The 16,212-nt window shown below is 42.8% G+C and overlaps 2 protein-coding genes across 3 annotated transcripts; one reads left to right on the top strand and one right to left on the bottom strand.

The window, feature by feature from the left end:
• Positions 1-1,778: 1,778 nt before the first annotated feature.
• Positions 1,779-2,522, bottom strand: LOC115484831 (uncharacterized). The gene has a single exon (XM_030234202.2). The coding sequence runs from the start codon at positions 2,520-2,522 to the stop codon at positions 1,779-1,781; it is 744 nt and encodes a 247-aa protein (XP_030090062.2).
• RBBP7 (RB binding protein 7, chromatin remodeling factor) lies at positions 2,448-11,412 on the top strand. Of its 2 annotated transcripts, none has more exons than XM_009089686.4 (12): positions 2,448-2,637; positions 2,905-3,049; positions 4,790-4,932; positions 5,388-5,561; positions 5,856-5,971; positions 6,524-6,684; positions 7,578-7,704; positions 7,794-7,871; positions 8,423-8,499; positions 9,409-9,466; positions 9,983-10,093; positions 10,902-11,412. In XM_009089686.4, the coding sequence occupies exons 1-12, from the start codon at positions 2,622-2,624 to the stop codon at positions 10,968-10,970; spliced, it is 1,275 nt and encodes a 424-aa protein (XP_009087934.1). In that variant the 5' UTR covers positions 2,448-2,621; the 3' UTR covers positions 10,971-11,412. The 2 variants fall into 2 exon arrangements, with proteins under 2 accessions (XP_009087934.1, XP_018769120.1); XM_018913575.3 differs by having other exon boundaries at positions 9,409-9,481.
• Positions 11,413-16,212: the final 4,800 nt, after the last annotated feature.

Raw genomic sequence — 16,212 nt, 5'->3', positions numbered from 1 at the left:
CAAAATCACAAAGAGCATCACAGCCAAATGATTATACATGCTTCATCTGTCAAGGGGCCACATAATCACCCTTCTGGGAGAGCTAACAGAGGTCACTTAAAGCCAGGAAGCCTGACAGAGATTTCCTTTATCCATTATCTGAAGTTTAAGCGATCAACACTCTGTAACAACACACAGGCTCTGAAAGGTTCAGTCTTCACTCTGAAAACATTTTAGGAAGGCCTCAGCATTTCAGAGGAGTAGACACATTCCTGGCAGCAAACACCAAAGCATCGAGTAAGCAGTGCCAAAGGGAAGCTGGTGCCACATCTGGCAGGACCAGGCCCTGTGTCTGTGTTAACTTGTGCACTCCTATGGAGCTGACTGCTGAACAGCTTCCTGCAGTTCAACAGGATTCTCATTTTAAATAAGCAAGCCACGCACAGGTATAATTCCAATCTGTGCAGGTTAAGGCAAAGATTAATATGTGCTTATTTATATTCACCAAAAGATTTCTGTTTTTTAACACTCTGGTTAGAAAAGCAATGGTTTATTAGGGAAAGCTTCCAGTTGGAGGAGCTGGCTACCTTCCTCATCTTATTCCCTGATTCCCATGCTGCAACCTTTGGCTGCTGTTAAGAGTCTCAGAGTCTCCTGCCTTTGCTAGACATAAACATTTTCCAGAACTGGATTCCTTGTTTGAAAAACAACTGGTGTCCAGACCCTAGAAGGCTCAGTCCATGAAGAGTGTCCTCACAGAGGGGAAATTAAAATGAAATGCTAGCTATCATTTGGCTGTTTCCCTCTCTCTCCTGCCACCTTCTATAGCTGAGCACGGTGAGCTCCACTTCAGAGTTGATTTCCTTCCCTTCTGGGACTCCAGACATATGAGCCTTAGAGATACAGGATTCATCTCTGTGAGTTTAACACTGAAGCAAGGATTCATCTTAAAACTGTAATTTACAACATGGCAAGAAAACACATGCTATTTGGAGACAAAAAAGTTCCTTTGAATCTTTAAGGGCAGATCTATCCTGAATCTAACGTGATTCTTAACTACCTCTATTTCTGTTATTGCTCTGGAAAGTGTTATTAGCTGCCAGAAAGATCTTGCCTGGTTAAGGCAAGCACTGTTCATTTAAGCTGAATTGAAAGCAGTTAAACTAAATCATAGAATGCTTTGAGAAGCATCTTAAAGATCATGTAGTTACAATGCCCCTGGCCAGGGCAGGAACACCTTCCACTAGGCCAGGTTGCTCAGAGCTCCATCCAACTGGCCTTAAAACAATCTTTTGTCCACTGATAGATGAAAGGAGAGATCAGCAAGGCTGGGCAGGTATGCTGGTAAGGCTGTCTGTTTGATTTGGATGGTGGTAAGGCCACCATCCAAAGGTATGTTAGATTTGTACACGGCTGCTTAAACAAAGCCATGCCACTTGCCAGGGTATGAGACACCACCACTGACCCCATCAGGGAGGGAAATAATTTAAAACTCTGGTAACCCTGACTGATCCTGCATGTCTGACAGCTTAATAATGCAATTCAGTGCTTTCCATGCCAAAACGGCAACTAAAGGTGGTTAAAACATACATTTCTTCTAGAAAATTAAGCCATATTCAGCACCATTGCTGAAAAAAACAGTAACTATTCGGCTGTGGCCACTGTAACCGTTTTTACTTACAGATTTATTTACCTGGTCTAGTGGAGGGCACCCCTGCCCACCAGGGTAGTTAGAATGAGCTGATCTTTAAGGACCTTTCCAACCCAAACCAGTCCACGATTCAATAATTTTTTCATTTCTAGATGCGAAAGGGGATCAATATCCACCGTACGTTTTTAGTACGATTTAGGCTCATTAGGTAAGACTGACTTAATTGAGGCGCTGCTTTACCTACAACACCACCTCGCGGCCGCAGCGGAGCCGCCTTCCCCCGCCTTCCTCCGGCCCCGCCTCCGCCTTCCCCCGGCCCCGCCTCCGCCTTCCCCCGGCCCCTCCTCCGCCTTCCCTTGCCCCGCCCCGCCTTCTCCGGCCCTCCTCCGCCTTCCCCCGGCCCCGCCCCCGCCTTCCTCCGGCCCCGCCTCCGCCTTCCCCCGGCCCCTCCTCCGCCTTCCCCCGGCCCCTCCTCTGCCTCCGCCTTCCCCCGGCCCCTCCTCCGCCTTCCCGGCCCCGCCTCGCTTCCCGGCCCCTCCGCCTTCCCCCGGCCCCCTCCTCCGCCTTCCCTTGGCCCCGCCTCCGCCTTCCCCCGGCCTCCTCCTCCGCCTCCTTCCCCCGGCCCCTCCTCCGCCTCCGCCTTGCCCCGGCCCTCCTCCCGCCTTCCTCCGGCCCCCCTCGCCTCCGCCTTCCCCCGGCCCCTCCTCCGCTGCCTCCGCCTTCCTCCGGCCCCTCCTCCGCCTTCCCCCGGCCCCGCCTCCGCCTTCCCCCGGCCCCGCCTCCGCCTTCCCCCGGCCCCGCCTCCGCCTTCCCTCGCCCCGCCCTGCCCCAGCCCGGCAGCCCTTTCAGGGCCGGGGTTCTCCTCCCGGCACGCCTGCCCCTTGCGCACCATCGCCTCTTCTCCCTCCCGCCCGCCTTTCCCGGAGCTCCAGTGCGCGCTCCTTCTCTCCTTCCCTCCCTCTCCGCCCCCTCCCGGCGTGTCTCGCCCGACATGGCGAGCAAGGACGGTAGGAATCCCCCTCCCTCTCCCCGGCCGGGCGGGGGGGTGTGGGGTGCGTGTGCCCGGGGATGGCGGAGCGGGGCTGGGGTGCTCCGGGATTCCTCCGCGGAAGGTGGGAGCGGGGATGGCCGGCTGCAGTTCTCGTCCCGCCGGCCGCCCCCGAGCTCCTGCGGGACCCCCGCTCCTGTCCCTTCCCCGCCCCGCTAGAGCCCCGGCCGGGGCTGCGGCCCCATTCACCCCCTTCACCCTCGGTTCATCCCTTCCCTTCCTGCAGTGCTGGAGGACACGGTGGAGGAGCGTGTCATCAGCGAGGAGTACAAGATCTGGAAGAAAAACACCCCCTTTTTGTACGACCTGGTGATGACACACGCCCTGGAGTGGCCCAGCCTCACGGTGCAGTGGCTGCCGGATGTCAGCAGGTGAGGGACGGGAAGGTGCCGGGGGGGCGCTCGGCTCTTTTCCTATTAACCGTGTGTGCTGTGTACCTTGAGTATAAAAACCATGCAAGACGAGCCTTGGGTTAGACTTCTCTTTGTTGTCTTGTAGCTCTTTATTTTGCTGATAGGAAAAGGGTCTCAAGTTGATACTTCACCGAAGTCTAGATTAGCCTAGCAGAAGGTGTTGTGAGGTGTGAACACAGAAATCTTTCTCAATTTGTTTCTAAATAAGAGCTCTAGTGCTCATCTGTAGTTAATTCTGATCGAGAAATCTATCTACTAAATTAGCTTATTCTTAAAGGCTGATTTTCTTCATGTGCACTGTATATATTGTTCCGTCCAAGCGATAGTATCTATTGTATAAACTTAATATCTTTTAAGCCTGGACATAAGAGAATATTCTAAAACTGGTTATTTGCATCCTGGTTTTGTCCCTGGTTCATTGTTGAATTCATGTGTTTAAATTTCCCCTTCTTCCACATCCCCCTGAAAAAATTGTGGGTTCAGTTTAATTTATTAAAGAAACATGAACATGGGGATAGAATCTGTTCATGTGCCAACTACTACAGAACTTAAATTGTTGCAGTAACAACTCAAGGCTCCACTGAAATAGTGAACAAGAATTGGTGTAATGTGGATTTTAGGCAGATTTTAACATACCTTGTGTGTAAGCTTCTTGCAGTTATCAGAGGATGGTCTCTTTCTTCTGTGCCTATGGGATGTTAGGTGATCACTTCATTTGGTGTACCAGAATGTTTGGGGATGATGTTGAGAGATGTGAGGTAAATAGTCATGGCATGGAGAAAATGCAGTGGGGATTTGAGGGTGTGGAGCCCTTATGAGGAACACTTCTGCTTGCCTCGTATTTTGCAGATTGACTTAATATTCAGTTTAAAACCTGGTATTTCCAATTATCCAGTGTCAAAATATGTAAGCCATTTAAGGCAAGGACTGCCTCTTTGTATGGCATCTGACATGATGGGACACCTGTTCCTGATGCAAGTAAGTGCATGTGCATTGTGTTTCTTGTTTGGCTTCGTATTTTTCCCCCCTCTGCACTTGGAAGTAGTGTAGTAATACCTGTGGTGGTTTATGATTACCCAAACGGTTCTGGATTGCTTGGATTCAGGAAACATAATTAGTTTGCTGCATTCAAGAATGCAGAGGTTGCTTGGTTTTTACTGCTCAAATTTGTCCTTTCAGAGATGAATGGCACCATCCATCCAGCTGTTCACTTTTAACTAAATGTTGCATTCAACCACCAGAAGAGAAATTTGATTCTAGTTCAGATAACTGGTAAAAGCTCCTAAGAGAAGTAACTAAAATAGGTTGCCACTTGTCTCCTCAGGATTTATGTTTTATGGAAAGGAGTATTGATTGTTTCCTAAATCAATACTGTGAGACTCTAGGGAAATTAGACCAAAGTAGGTATTGGTGTCTCCTTTAACTGCTGTGCAAACTGTAACTGTCCCTTTCAAGCCACAGTAGCAATGTTTACTACCTTATATTGTCACTCAAGCCTTGCTGCTTGTGTCTTTGGTTGGGTCATGGCAGAGTACAGTTTGCTTTATTACACAGGCTTTGCGCCAGAGGGGAGGATCTCTTAGAGAGTGTCGCTTCTGGCTCCCTGAAGAGGTTGCACCTTCGAGGTTATAGATGCAAGCTACAGAACTTCTGGAACTAAACACATAATTTTATTCCGACATTTATTATTCTAAACAGGCCAGAAGGAAAGGATTATGCTCTGCACTGGCTGATTTTGGGAACACACACGTCTGATGAACAGAACCACCTGGTTGTTGCCAGAGTCCAGATTCCCAACAATTATCAGTTTGGTTCTTTGAAGTCTGACAGTGAGAAAGGAGGTGGGTATGCAGCATTCTTAGGTTCTGTTTGAGCAGTATCATTACTGCTTTCAGTTGTTCTGTTAATGATGTTCTAACTTTCTATTAAGTACAAAAGTGGACAAATACTTACCAGTCCACACTAATTCTAGACAGCTAAAAAGAAGAAACTTTTTGTTTTGGAAGAGCTTAGGTAACAGTGCTGTGCAATCCCTACTAGAATGTCTGCCAGCTCTCAGTTATGGTGAAAACTGGTACACATCTACCTCAAATAAAAACTAAAGCTCTGAAAGATGATTCTAAATATCAGAAACGTTAATGCTATTGTGTTACATGGTGTGAGTCTTTCCTAGTCTTTGCTTGGGTTTAATAAGGCGCTACCACTGTTTCTTGGAGTAGGGAAGATGCTGTGAAATGCTGTTTTAGTAGTCTAAAATAATGGATGGGATAAACTAACATTTTTCTGACAACTGTAGAATTTGGTGGCTTTGGATCTGTGACTGGCAAAATTGAGATGGAGATTAAAATTAACCATGAGGGTGAGGTGAACCGTGCCCGTTACATGCCGCAGAATCCCTGCATCGTGGCAACAAAAACACCCTCTGCCGATGTGCTGGTGTTTGACTACACTAAACATCCTTCAAAACCAGGTGGGTCAGACTCCTTGGAGCTCAGGAAAATACCTCTTGTTATAGAGAGGTGAACTTGTGTTTAACTGTGACTGGGAGACAGTTGCTGGGCTCTGGGACCCAAAGGAGAATGCCCATATCTTCCTGGTTATGCTCACTTTCATAAAAAGAATCTTGGTAGAAACAGCACTCTCTGAAGAGGTTCATGTATGAAATATAGTTATTGCAACAGAAACAAAATTCTTGGGTGATAATGATGCTTCTATGAATTATGTGCAAGGACATGCTTAATGAAAGGAATTTTCTATCTTTCAGACCCAAGTGGAGAGTGTAATCCTGAACTTAGATTAAGAGGACATCAGAAGGAAGGCTATGGCTTATCATGGAACTCAAATTTGAGTGGACATCTTCTCAGTGCATCAGATGATCATGTAAAAAACCACATCTTTTCCCCTGTAAAAAGAGCCCAACTCCTAATTTATGCTATAATAGAAAATTGGAGAAAATCTGTTCTAGTGCAGCTGTGTATTGTTATGTGAGGAAGCTCTCACATATTGTAATTACATTTCTAAAGGCTGTCAGTTGGTTTAAGGCTATCATCAACCACAAGTTCTTTTTAAGGTTCTTGATGTAAGAACAGAATGTTTTGATAGTTGTCTGCTGGTAAAAACCCTTTAAACTGAATTAGGTCAAGACCATAAATTACTAAGACTCTCAAAGATCAATAACTAATAGCTTATAAATTTCTTTGTGAACTTTAAAAGTGTAAATTGCTTTTGTGACCTTCTAAATAATCCTTGGGCCTTGAACTTGCAGAAGGCTGATTGATAACTTAGCTCTCAGTTATGGCATAATAAGTGTTCTTTTTCAAGAGCAAAGAACTGCTTCAGGAGTGATGTCTCTTTATATGTAGAGTGTGATTGATTATTTGAAAGATGATACAATCAGAGTCTGCATTTCAATAGAATGTGGCTTATTTACAGACAGTATGTTTATGGGATGTAAATGCTGAACCCAAAGAGGGCAAGATTGTTGATGCAAAAGCCATCTTTACTGGGCACTCTGCAGTAGTGGAAGATGTGGCATGGCACCTGCTCCATGAGTCTCTCTTTGGATCTGTGGCAGATGATCAGAAGCTTATGATGTAAGTTAGGAGATTTTTGGGTAAGGTCTGCCCCGCTGATGGCTTTTTTCAACCTGGAAATGAAATGAAACACACTTTTGAGATTATATTAGTATGGGAGGTTATATAAAAGTGGATCTTTATTGGAGGCCTCCAGGGCAATTATGGAAGAATGTCCACAAAAGCTCACCCCCCATGGGGGTGCATACAGTTTTATAAGTTTGTCAATTATGCTAATTTACTAAAAAAGCTCCAATTAGAGGACAAGTGTTGATGCAGTTACCCTCCAGGTCAAACCCCTTCTCTGGAGCACCCTCCTTGGTACTGGCTGTACTTTGTTTATGAAAATGTGTCTCCATGAGCTGTTTTCAGCCTTGGTAGCCAGGGAGAACCAAGATAGGATAGGGGCCCTTGGAATATGTTTTGTCTTTCTGCCTAGGGAAAGGACATGGAAAACTACTAGGAAAACTAACCACTAATACAATAGGCTACTGATGTGTGTGTAAAGAATACAGAGAATATATAAAACAAAAAAGGTAAAGCCAAAACAGCATCACTGCCACTGGGCCTAGTCTACAGCACTTGGATAAAAGAAAGTTCTGAATTTTGGAGTGATTTCATGCAGCTCTTTTTGGCTATCAGCTATAGTGATGGTGCAGATTCACTGAAATCTACATGCCATTTAGTGTGTTCACATCACTTGAAAAGAAGATGTGACTAATATATATGTCAGCTTCATGGGGCAAGCTGTTCATGTACAACAGACACAAAATACCAAAGGTTTTGGAATGAATGATGTAGCTTCAGAGTTGAGTTTAGTAATAAAAGCTGTAGTGAAAAAGAACTTCCTATAAAACCTTAAGTTTGTTTGCTTTCCCTCTTTCCTCCCTGCCCTGAACCCTTCACTGCCACAGCTGGGACACAAGATCTAATGCCACGTCCAAGCCGAGTCACTCAGTAGATGCTCACACAGCCGAGGTCAACTGTCTGTCCTTCAATCCTTACAGCGAGTTCATTCTGGCAACTGGCTCTGCTGACAAGGTTTTCACTTGTGTATACTTTACATTCCTGAGCAGTGCAGATGAAAGCCATTACAGTAAAACCAACTTCTTGTTGCTTGTGTCTCCCAGACGGTGGCTCTGTGGGATCTTCGAAACTTAAAGCTGAAACTCCATTCTTTTGAGTCTCATAAGGATGAGATTTTTCAGGTGGGTAAACTACTTACAACCTGTAGAAAAAATCCAAGAAGAGTACTGACCTGGACAAGAACATTTAGATTTCTCTTGAATCCAAATTCACTATGTTGAGTTTGACAATTACAAACAGTACCATGTAGTTTATTTCTGCTCTTCCCCACTTGACTTTGAAGCAAGTAGTCAACAACTTACTGCTAAAAAGATACTGGGTGTCACAAGTACTTAAAGTACAAGTAGAAGGTTTCTCTAAAATAATGTGCTGTAGAGAGGATTTGGATTCAGACCTAATTTTGTGAACTTTGCTTATTTAATTAAGTGCAAGTAACAGGGATTTTTAGACAGATTCATGAAATATTGTAAATCTCTAACAGTGAAATACTGTTGTCCGTTCAGTATGAGAAATCTTAAAGACTAAAGGAGTTTGTTTGAGCTGCTGAATATCCTCTGTGCTGGAAGAAACTGATTTACAGAGTATAGTTAAAAATTAGTGGCCAGGGTGCTGGTTATTCAGGATATGCTTTAGGAATCAGTAACTGCTCCCTGAAGTCGTTTCCTTTCAATAGGTTTACTGGTCTCCTCATAATGAAACCATTCTTGCTTCAAGTGGTACTGATCGTCGCCTGAACGTGTGGGATCTAAGGTGAGGAGCAATTCCTTTCTGGTAGTATATGTGAACAGATGGTTAAAAAAGGCTGCAGGCCTGCATCATTTGGCAGGTTTGGTTTGTGCTGTTCTCTAGCTTTCCTTGCCTACCTCAGGTCTGGTCTTCTGGGTATAAATAGAAACAGCACAGTACATCTGAAGTTACTTCTCCATCAGGGTTTCTTGCTAATAGCATTGTTTTCTGTTGTCCACTTGTTGCCTAGATTCAAAAGACAAAACTTGCACCAGTGTTAAAGTGGTAGGATAAAGAACAGTTCTTTAATGAAAGCTTTCAGGTGCACAAATATGGCTATATGTGTATGTGTGACAAAGGATTTCTGCAATTTTTAAAAAGTTAATTAATTAGTTTATCTAGCAGGTACATCCAATAGGAGATAGATTGGCCCAGTAAAACACCCTTGTGTCTGCTCCTTTGGAGTTGGTCCAAGAGTTTCTTTTGCCTATTTCTTGTTATGTCTCTCAACTTCTGGTGGAAAACAAGATGTCCTTGTCAGAAATTCTGTTCTTAAGAATAAGACTAAACAGAATTCCAGGAATGTGTTAGAAAGATTTAGCTAATTATTCTAAAATGTGGGTGCAGGAAAAGTATTAGAAATCACACAACTATATATTAAAAATCTACAAAGCTACAAATATGAAAAAGGCAAAAAATCTTTAGGCATCACATCAATAAATGATTTTTGCCTCCATGTCCTTCACAAGTTAAGATTCCATTTCAGTGATGACAGTGCCAGACAGTTGATGCTCTATACCGGGTGCTTATAGATATTTCACAGTGAGAAACAGAGATTGCAAATATGGGAAACAAAGGCCAGGAACTGTTCAGTTAAGCTGACAGAGAATGGAATTGTCATTTTAATAAAAAGTATAAACTACTTTCTTGCAGTAAAATTGGAGAAGAGCAGTCTGCAGAGGATGCAGAAGATGGGCCTCCTGAGCTGCTGGTACCATTTGTTCAGGTTTCAGTGTGCTGACATGCTGTGTGGCAGTGGGATGTCTTGTCACTGTGCTGCTAAAACTGCAGCTGTTCATAAATCTTTTCACCTTCCTGGTTTCCAGTCCATTGCTTTAATTTGCTGTAGGCTTCCTCTCTTCAGTTCTGAAGGTTTCCCCATGTCTAGTGTGACTCTGTAACTGCTCTTAGAGATAATCAGAATGAAATATGGCTGGATTTCGCAGCCCAGCCCTGTGTGCACAGAGACCATTTTGATGATGTCAGTTGTTGCTGTAATAATAGGAACTGTTATCTCAAATGCTGTCTCAGCAGCTGCATCTGTGTCCATAAGCAACAAATGGAAGCACTTGAACACACACTTTCCTTATGTCTGTTGTGAATCTCTAGTGGCAGGGTTTTCTTTGGGTAGTCTTTAGCATGATGAATTTAACTTAAGAATCCTGGGTTTAAACAGATTTATCTAGAGTTGAAATGGCTTACTGAAGCTTATGGGTTTTTTTAACAGTTTATTCATGGAGGACACACTGCCAAAATTTCAGACTTCAGTTGGAATCCTAATGAGCCTTGGGTAATCTGTTCTGTATCAGAGGACAACATAATGCAGATATGGCAGATGGTGAGTGTCACAACAGCTCTTGAGTTACTCTAAAGCTTGTTGTATAAATGAAACTGAAAAGGCTTGTTCTTCTTGGGGCAGCTTGTGCCTTCAAGGACTGAAAGTTGTCTGTGCCATATACTTCTTCATCTAATCAAAAAGTGTTAGACTTTAAAAAGAAAACTGAGACTAAAACAACTTGAATAAAAGCAACTGCTAGTTAAGTCTTGATTCCAAGTTCTAGGTACTAATTAACATAAAGATTTATTCTTAACAAAGCAGTTGCAAACTTAGATCCAGTATTAGCCAAGACTTACTCTTGCCACCCCCCATATATTGGCTGTATAGCAGGATGCCTTTTAAATCCCCAGTTAGTTCATATTACTTTACATTATAGGATATTGATTAGCTATCTTAGAAATGTTTGGAATAAAGTAATTTGGGAATAAAGTGAGTTAAAAAACTCTTAACAGACTAAAATCTGTGTCACCACTCAGGCTTCTTTTTTTAATACCTGCTCTTGTTTTGTGTGTTTAGACTGTGGTTGAAATAATTCCAAATAAAATGTTCATTATAGGGCTAGTGGTTAAGTGGCTACTGCTTTTGCTGTTGAAATGGGGCAGTGCAAGAAGGCAGCTGCCAAAATGTAGCCACTGTGTGCACATTTCTAAATATGGCAGCCCTTTAAGAAAGGGCAGGGAGAAAATCCCTTTGAGAAGGGGATGATGGTTGTGCCACCTTGGTGTTATTGAGGGTTTTTCCTATATGAAGTGTAGAAAATTGTTTAAAAACAATTGTGTGTATCACTTGTAATGTTTTGTGTCTTCAGGCAGAAAACATTTACAGTGATGAAGAACCAGATGTAACAGTAGCTGAACTGGAAGCTCAAGGAATGTAACTTTTCTTCTTTAAGGAACTACTGGGAATGACATAGCAATGTAATTTGACTACTGTATGCATAAAATAAAGCCCTGAAAAAAAGGTGCAAAACCAAATACCAAACCAAACAACCCCACAATCACTGGGCAGAAGCATTGCACCAAAACAAGAATATTCCTAATTGGATTAAGCAAAAAGCTTGTATAATTGAGTTGTCGTGGGATACCCTTGATTCTGTGGGCACTTTGAGCTGTTGTATACTGTACAGCAGTTAGCTTTAGAGAAAATAAGAAGACTTAATACCTATGTCTATATTTTTAAATAAACTTTGTGTGTTCCTGTAAATAAAATGGTCAAATCCTCACTCTTCACACATAGAAATGTATAAAAAACCCTTTTGTATTAATATGTAAAAAGAGCTTTCCACTTTTACACACCACTTTTGGATTGGTTTTGCATAAATAAAATCTATTTTAAAAAGTGTTTGGTGTGTTTAATGTCCACTGGCATAAGTTGAATGCCTTCTTGCATTCAATAATAGAATACAATTTAATTGCTGCCTGGTGATAAAGTTATGTATGTTTTAGTTTATAACTTAGCCTACAGTTAAAAATCTGCGAGGATTAGAGTTGTCCTCATGCAAAAAACCACTGGAATACATAACTTGACTAATTCACAAAGGGCATGGGTATTGGAGGAGGTTTTAGGGCATCCAGGGGGAGAGCCAGATCTCCTGTCAAGTTCAAGTACAAATCTGGAGCAGACTCAAGTAACTTCCTTGTGTTGGGTGATGAGTGGTTGGATTTTGTCTATTTGTGTTGGTGTGTTGTGGGGTTATTTTTGGTGCCAGTGCCCTCTCAGTGAATTAGTGTCACCTGTGTTTGGTTAGAGCCTTCCTGTTGCATTTTTTTCTTAAGTGAGGTAATTGAGTAGTTGTCTAAAATACATCAATGTCTGAACAAATAATAGACTAACACACGGTTTGCTTCTAAACCTTGGATTGACTGAAAAGCTCAAGAATTTTGCCTGTATAGAAGCAAAATTTCTTCATATTTATCATGGATCTACAGACAGGTGATGGATTACATTGGGAGCTGTCAGAGAAGTCTAAATGGAGTCCATAGCTCTTAGCTACTAAAGACCTTAATTCAGTTAATTGCTGACTGTTCTGATCTTTCTGCTCAAGCTGAAAAAAAAAGATTATAGTGGTAACTAATGCTGACAAGGTGATACCTTGCTCTCCTCTCCACTGGAACTGTAAGAAGTTAGCAGACAACTGGGCTCAAGCTGTGTATCTGAAGCTGCCTGTACTGGCTCTGGCTGGGATGGAGTGCTTGTCCATCCAAGCAGGATGGGGTGCTGGGACTGTGGTTTGGATTTATGGCTGGAATGGTGCTTTGGCGCCTGCTGGGCAGTGCTTGCACACTGGGGGGAAGGGGCAGGGGCTGGGGAGGAGACACAGCTGGGACAGCTGACCCCAACAGGCCAAAGGGATATTCCTTACTTTAGGCCATGCTCAGCAATAAAATAGGGGAGGAAGGTGAAGAGGGCCTTTCCTGGTGGCCATTGCTTGGATGGTGGCAGGGCAGTGACGTGTGTCAGGGAGGGGACAAGTGGTTTCATTCTCCCTTACCCACTTCTGAAATTCCCCCAGCTGTACCCAGGAGATTTTCTTCCTGTTCTCTCCCCACCCTGCTGGGGGAGCTCAAGTGACAGCACATGATAAGCATTAAACACTGAATTCAGAGGTGGTTTATGGTCAGGCCCTACATTCTTTTGGCAATCAGACACACACAGGTCTTGAAAAGCAAAAAGTGAAGATGTCAATGGCCCAGCTTTCTGGAAAAACAGAAATGCTTCCCTGAGAGCATAGCAATGGCTCCTCTTGGTACAGATAGAGCTGTGCTCTGTGACATGACCCCTCCTTGCTGCTGGTCCTCTTCAGTGCTCACTTCAAGGAGACCTCCTGGCTGCTTGGCACTAACATGTAGAGCACAGCTCGTCCCTAGAATTGGCGATTCCAGCTTTGTGTGTGAAATATGGTTGGGGTTGTTCAGTCTTTTTACTGCCTCACTAACTGAATGGGAGAGGGAAAGTGGAGTGTAGTACCTATATTGCTCTTCTCCTTGCTTTACTTATGCTACTTTTTCTTAATTCCCTGCCTGCTATTACCAGGGCACCCCCCCTGCATTGTAGGCACTTGGTCACCATGCATGGACTTGTCTCTCCACACCCTTTTCAATAATAGTTCCTATTAAAGTGATGCGGGCAGGTACAAAAAAACTTGAATATTCCTCTGGAAGGCTGACCTGCTGTTGGAGTTCAGCAGGCAGGTGACAAGTGAACAGGATGTGCTAAACATCATGAAAGGTCAAACCTGCCAAAGGACTCCTTGGCCACTGCTTTGCTGACTGCTCTGGTCCTGCTGGTGGTTCTGGGTGTACAAACACTAAAATGCATTTAAAACACATTTCCACAGGATATGGAAATTAATGCATTCTCTAAATATGGGTTTGGTTTGCCAAGCCCCCTGCCATGGGCAGGGACACCTTCCACTAGACCAGGTTGCTCCAAGCCCCACCCAAGCTGTCCTTGAGCACTTCCACCGACAGGGTTTCAAGATTAAGGCATCCACAGCTTCTCTGGGCAACCTGTTCCAGTACCTCACTGCCCTCACAGTAAAGAATTTCTTCCTAATATCTAATCTAAGTCTACCTTTTGGGGTTTAAACTCATTACCTATTATCACTCCCTTCACTTGTGAAAAGTCCATCTTTGACACTGACTTAAAAATTTGACACTGTTCTTGATTTTCTCTACTGAGAGTAGAGAAAAAGCTCGCTAAGAGCTCAGATCTGGATCTGTAGGGATCACTGACTGGTGGTACCACAAAGCCCTACTTCTCTCTAGAGCACAGAGGAGCAGCCACCTGGGGACTAGAGAAGCAGTCAGTACCTACTCTCTTACAGCTGAAAGGATGGGATAATTAAGAAGGGAAGAAAATGAGAATATAATTTCATTAACCAGACCTGCATTTCAAAGTGCAGCAGTAAATCCAATCTCTGCATTACTTTCTTTTCCCCAAGTCTGGATTGTCTTTCTCCAAACCTGTGCTCACACAGCTTCCTTCATAGCAGCAACCTCACACCCATTTTTTTTAGGCAAGGCTAAGCCCAGTCCTGCAGACAGTATTGAGTTAGGAAAGTCTACATCTTATTAGCTAAAAGTGCTTTGTTACAGAGAATGCAGTGCTGGCACTGATATGGTTTTTAATTTGCAAGCAGTTTTTTTTTTTTTAATGTATTTTTAATGCCTGAGTAGCATGTTTATAAAACATTGGAAGATCATCATATTGAAGTCTCTTTAGCTGAATGCTGCAAGATTTTGATTTTAAAAGCTGTTGCCTCCCACAGGAAGTAGGTAACTGCTTATGCACTGCTGTTTGGTAGCAGTAAATATAATGGAAGTTTAAAAAAAAAAAGTAATAGAGCAGTCAACCTGAACAATGGCTCCAGCAAGATACTTATTTATTGCATTAGACAAGAGTTACCTTAGGTGTACTTATGGAGTATACATAGTTCAATATGTTATTCCTGCAGATTCATACATGCTGGGGAAAGAAAGCACCATCAGGCCTTCCATCCATTGGCCTTTCTTTTCAAGGGAACTGTGTACAGTTTTGAGACTTACCTTTTTTGTATTGGCTGTTCTGAGAAGACTGGGTATAACAAAAACTATAGAAGGTAATTTAAAGTGAACAACTACCAGTTTAGAGTGACTTCCTCATTCTCAACACCTCTGTATTTGAGGTGATTTTCCAGTATTTTTTCTCTCCAAGGTTTTCAGCCTACACAAAGGAATCTAAATTCTTTCCTCTTTGTATTGAGGAAGCATGAATGCATATGAAACATGAATTCAGCATGAATGACAGTGAAACTATAAACTGTATTATTTTAAACCAGATGCTTTATTTCATCTGACATGTTTTCTGGAAGTTGAATGATAAAAATCTTCAGCCAGGCTCTAGTCAGACCACAACCTGCAGCAGTGCTGCTGCTTCTGGAGAGCAGCAGCACTGTGGCAGAGTGGTCTTTTATTGCTACTAAAGCCAAGGGCCACTACTATTGTGCATCACAAATTTTTGCTCCTGCTCTTCCCTAAGAATGGGATGGTTTGCATCACCAACTCCTCTGAAGATAAACTTGACAGAAGTATTTGTGAGGAGCTGCAAGGCATTAAGTGTAACTGATACTGAAATATTTTGGAAGACTGATATCTATATAACAACAAACCCAAGAGTGTGGTGTAACATTGCTGCATTTTGCTTCAGTGTGGCAAAGAGCAAGTTTGGGTTTTTCCTTTACTGTGCAGGAAGAACTGTATTTGCTTTTATTGTAAAATGCAAGACCCTTGAGAGCCTTAACTGTGTGATAACTGGTAATTTTTGCTATGTAGCCACACAGTTTATGCCATTATCCATACTATATTGTTTTCCATGTGTATGTGATGCCTCTTCAGCATGGAAACAGCTGAAGAAAGCTGTGTAAACTCTACAGGGAACAGGTATTTATGTCAAACACCCAGTTTGACCTGTTGCTTTATGGCCACTGAGATGTTGGGTGGGGTAGATTCTTCATAATTCTTTCAACATCAGCTTTTGTCTTGTGAATTTCAAACCCAAAGCTCCCCCCAGTTCAAGGAGAATCAAACATGGATAACAGAATGTTTTCAGAGTTCAACTATTCTTCCTCTTTAAAAGGCAATGGATCACTCTTTTAAAACAACAACAGTGCATAAAATCCATATTCTGGAGAAAAGGGTTAGGAAAAGAGTCAGTAACCACCCAGCAGGAAACAGCAGATACACAAAGCCAGCAAAAGCTTTGATGAAAAGGATTTATAAAACAGGCAGCATGACCAAGATCAAATGGTTTTATACGAATACAGACATAAAGGGTAGAAACCAACCAAACAACTCCAACAAATTACATGGATTAAATAACAGTATCATCATGGACTTGGTAGAACTGAGGTAGTTATTTTGATGCTTAACACCAGGACATAAATCTGGTAGAAGTGATAGTGAACTACATCAATATGGACTATTTGTCACATGGCTGTATTCAGACACATTTTAAAAATGAGTGACTTAAATTTATTTTCTCAGCTTGAAATATCACGAGATATAACAGGGTATTTAAATGTGTAAAGGCTCTAAGGGGTTACTTTCTTGAAGCAGAGCTGTAGGAGAAGTGTTCTTGGC

This window comes from Serinus canaria, chromosome 1, assembly GCF_022539315.1.
Source record: "Serinus canaria isolate serCan28SL12 chromosome 1, serCan2020, whole genome shotgun sequence".
NCBI classification, from domain to species: domain Eukaryota; kingdom Metazoa; phylum Chordata; class Aves; order Passeriformes; family Fringillidae; genus Serinus; species Serinus canaria.
The sequence above is the reverse complement of the archived record's forward strand: the minus strand, read 5'-3'. Positions and strand labels throughout refer to the sequence as shown.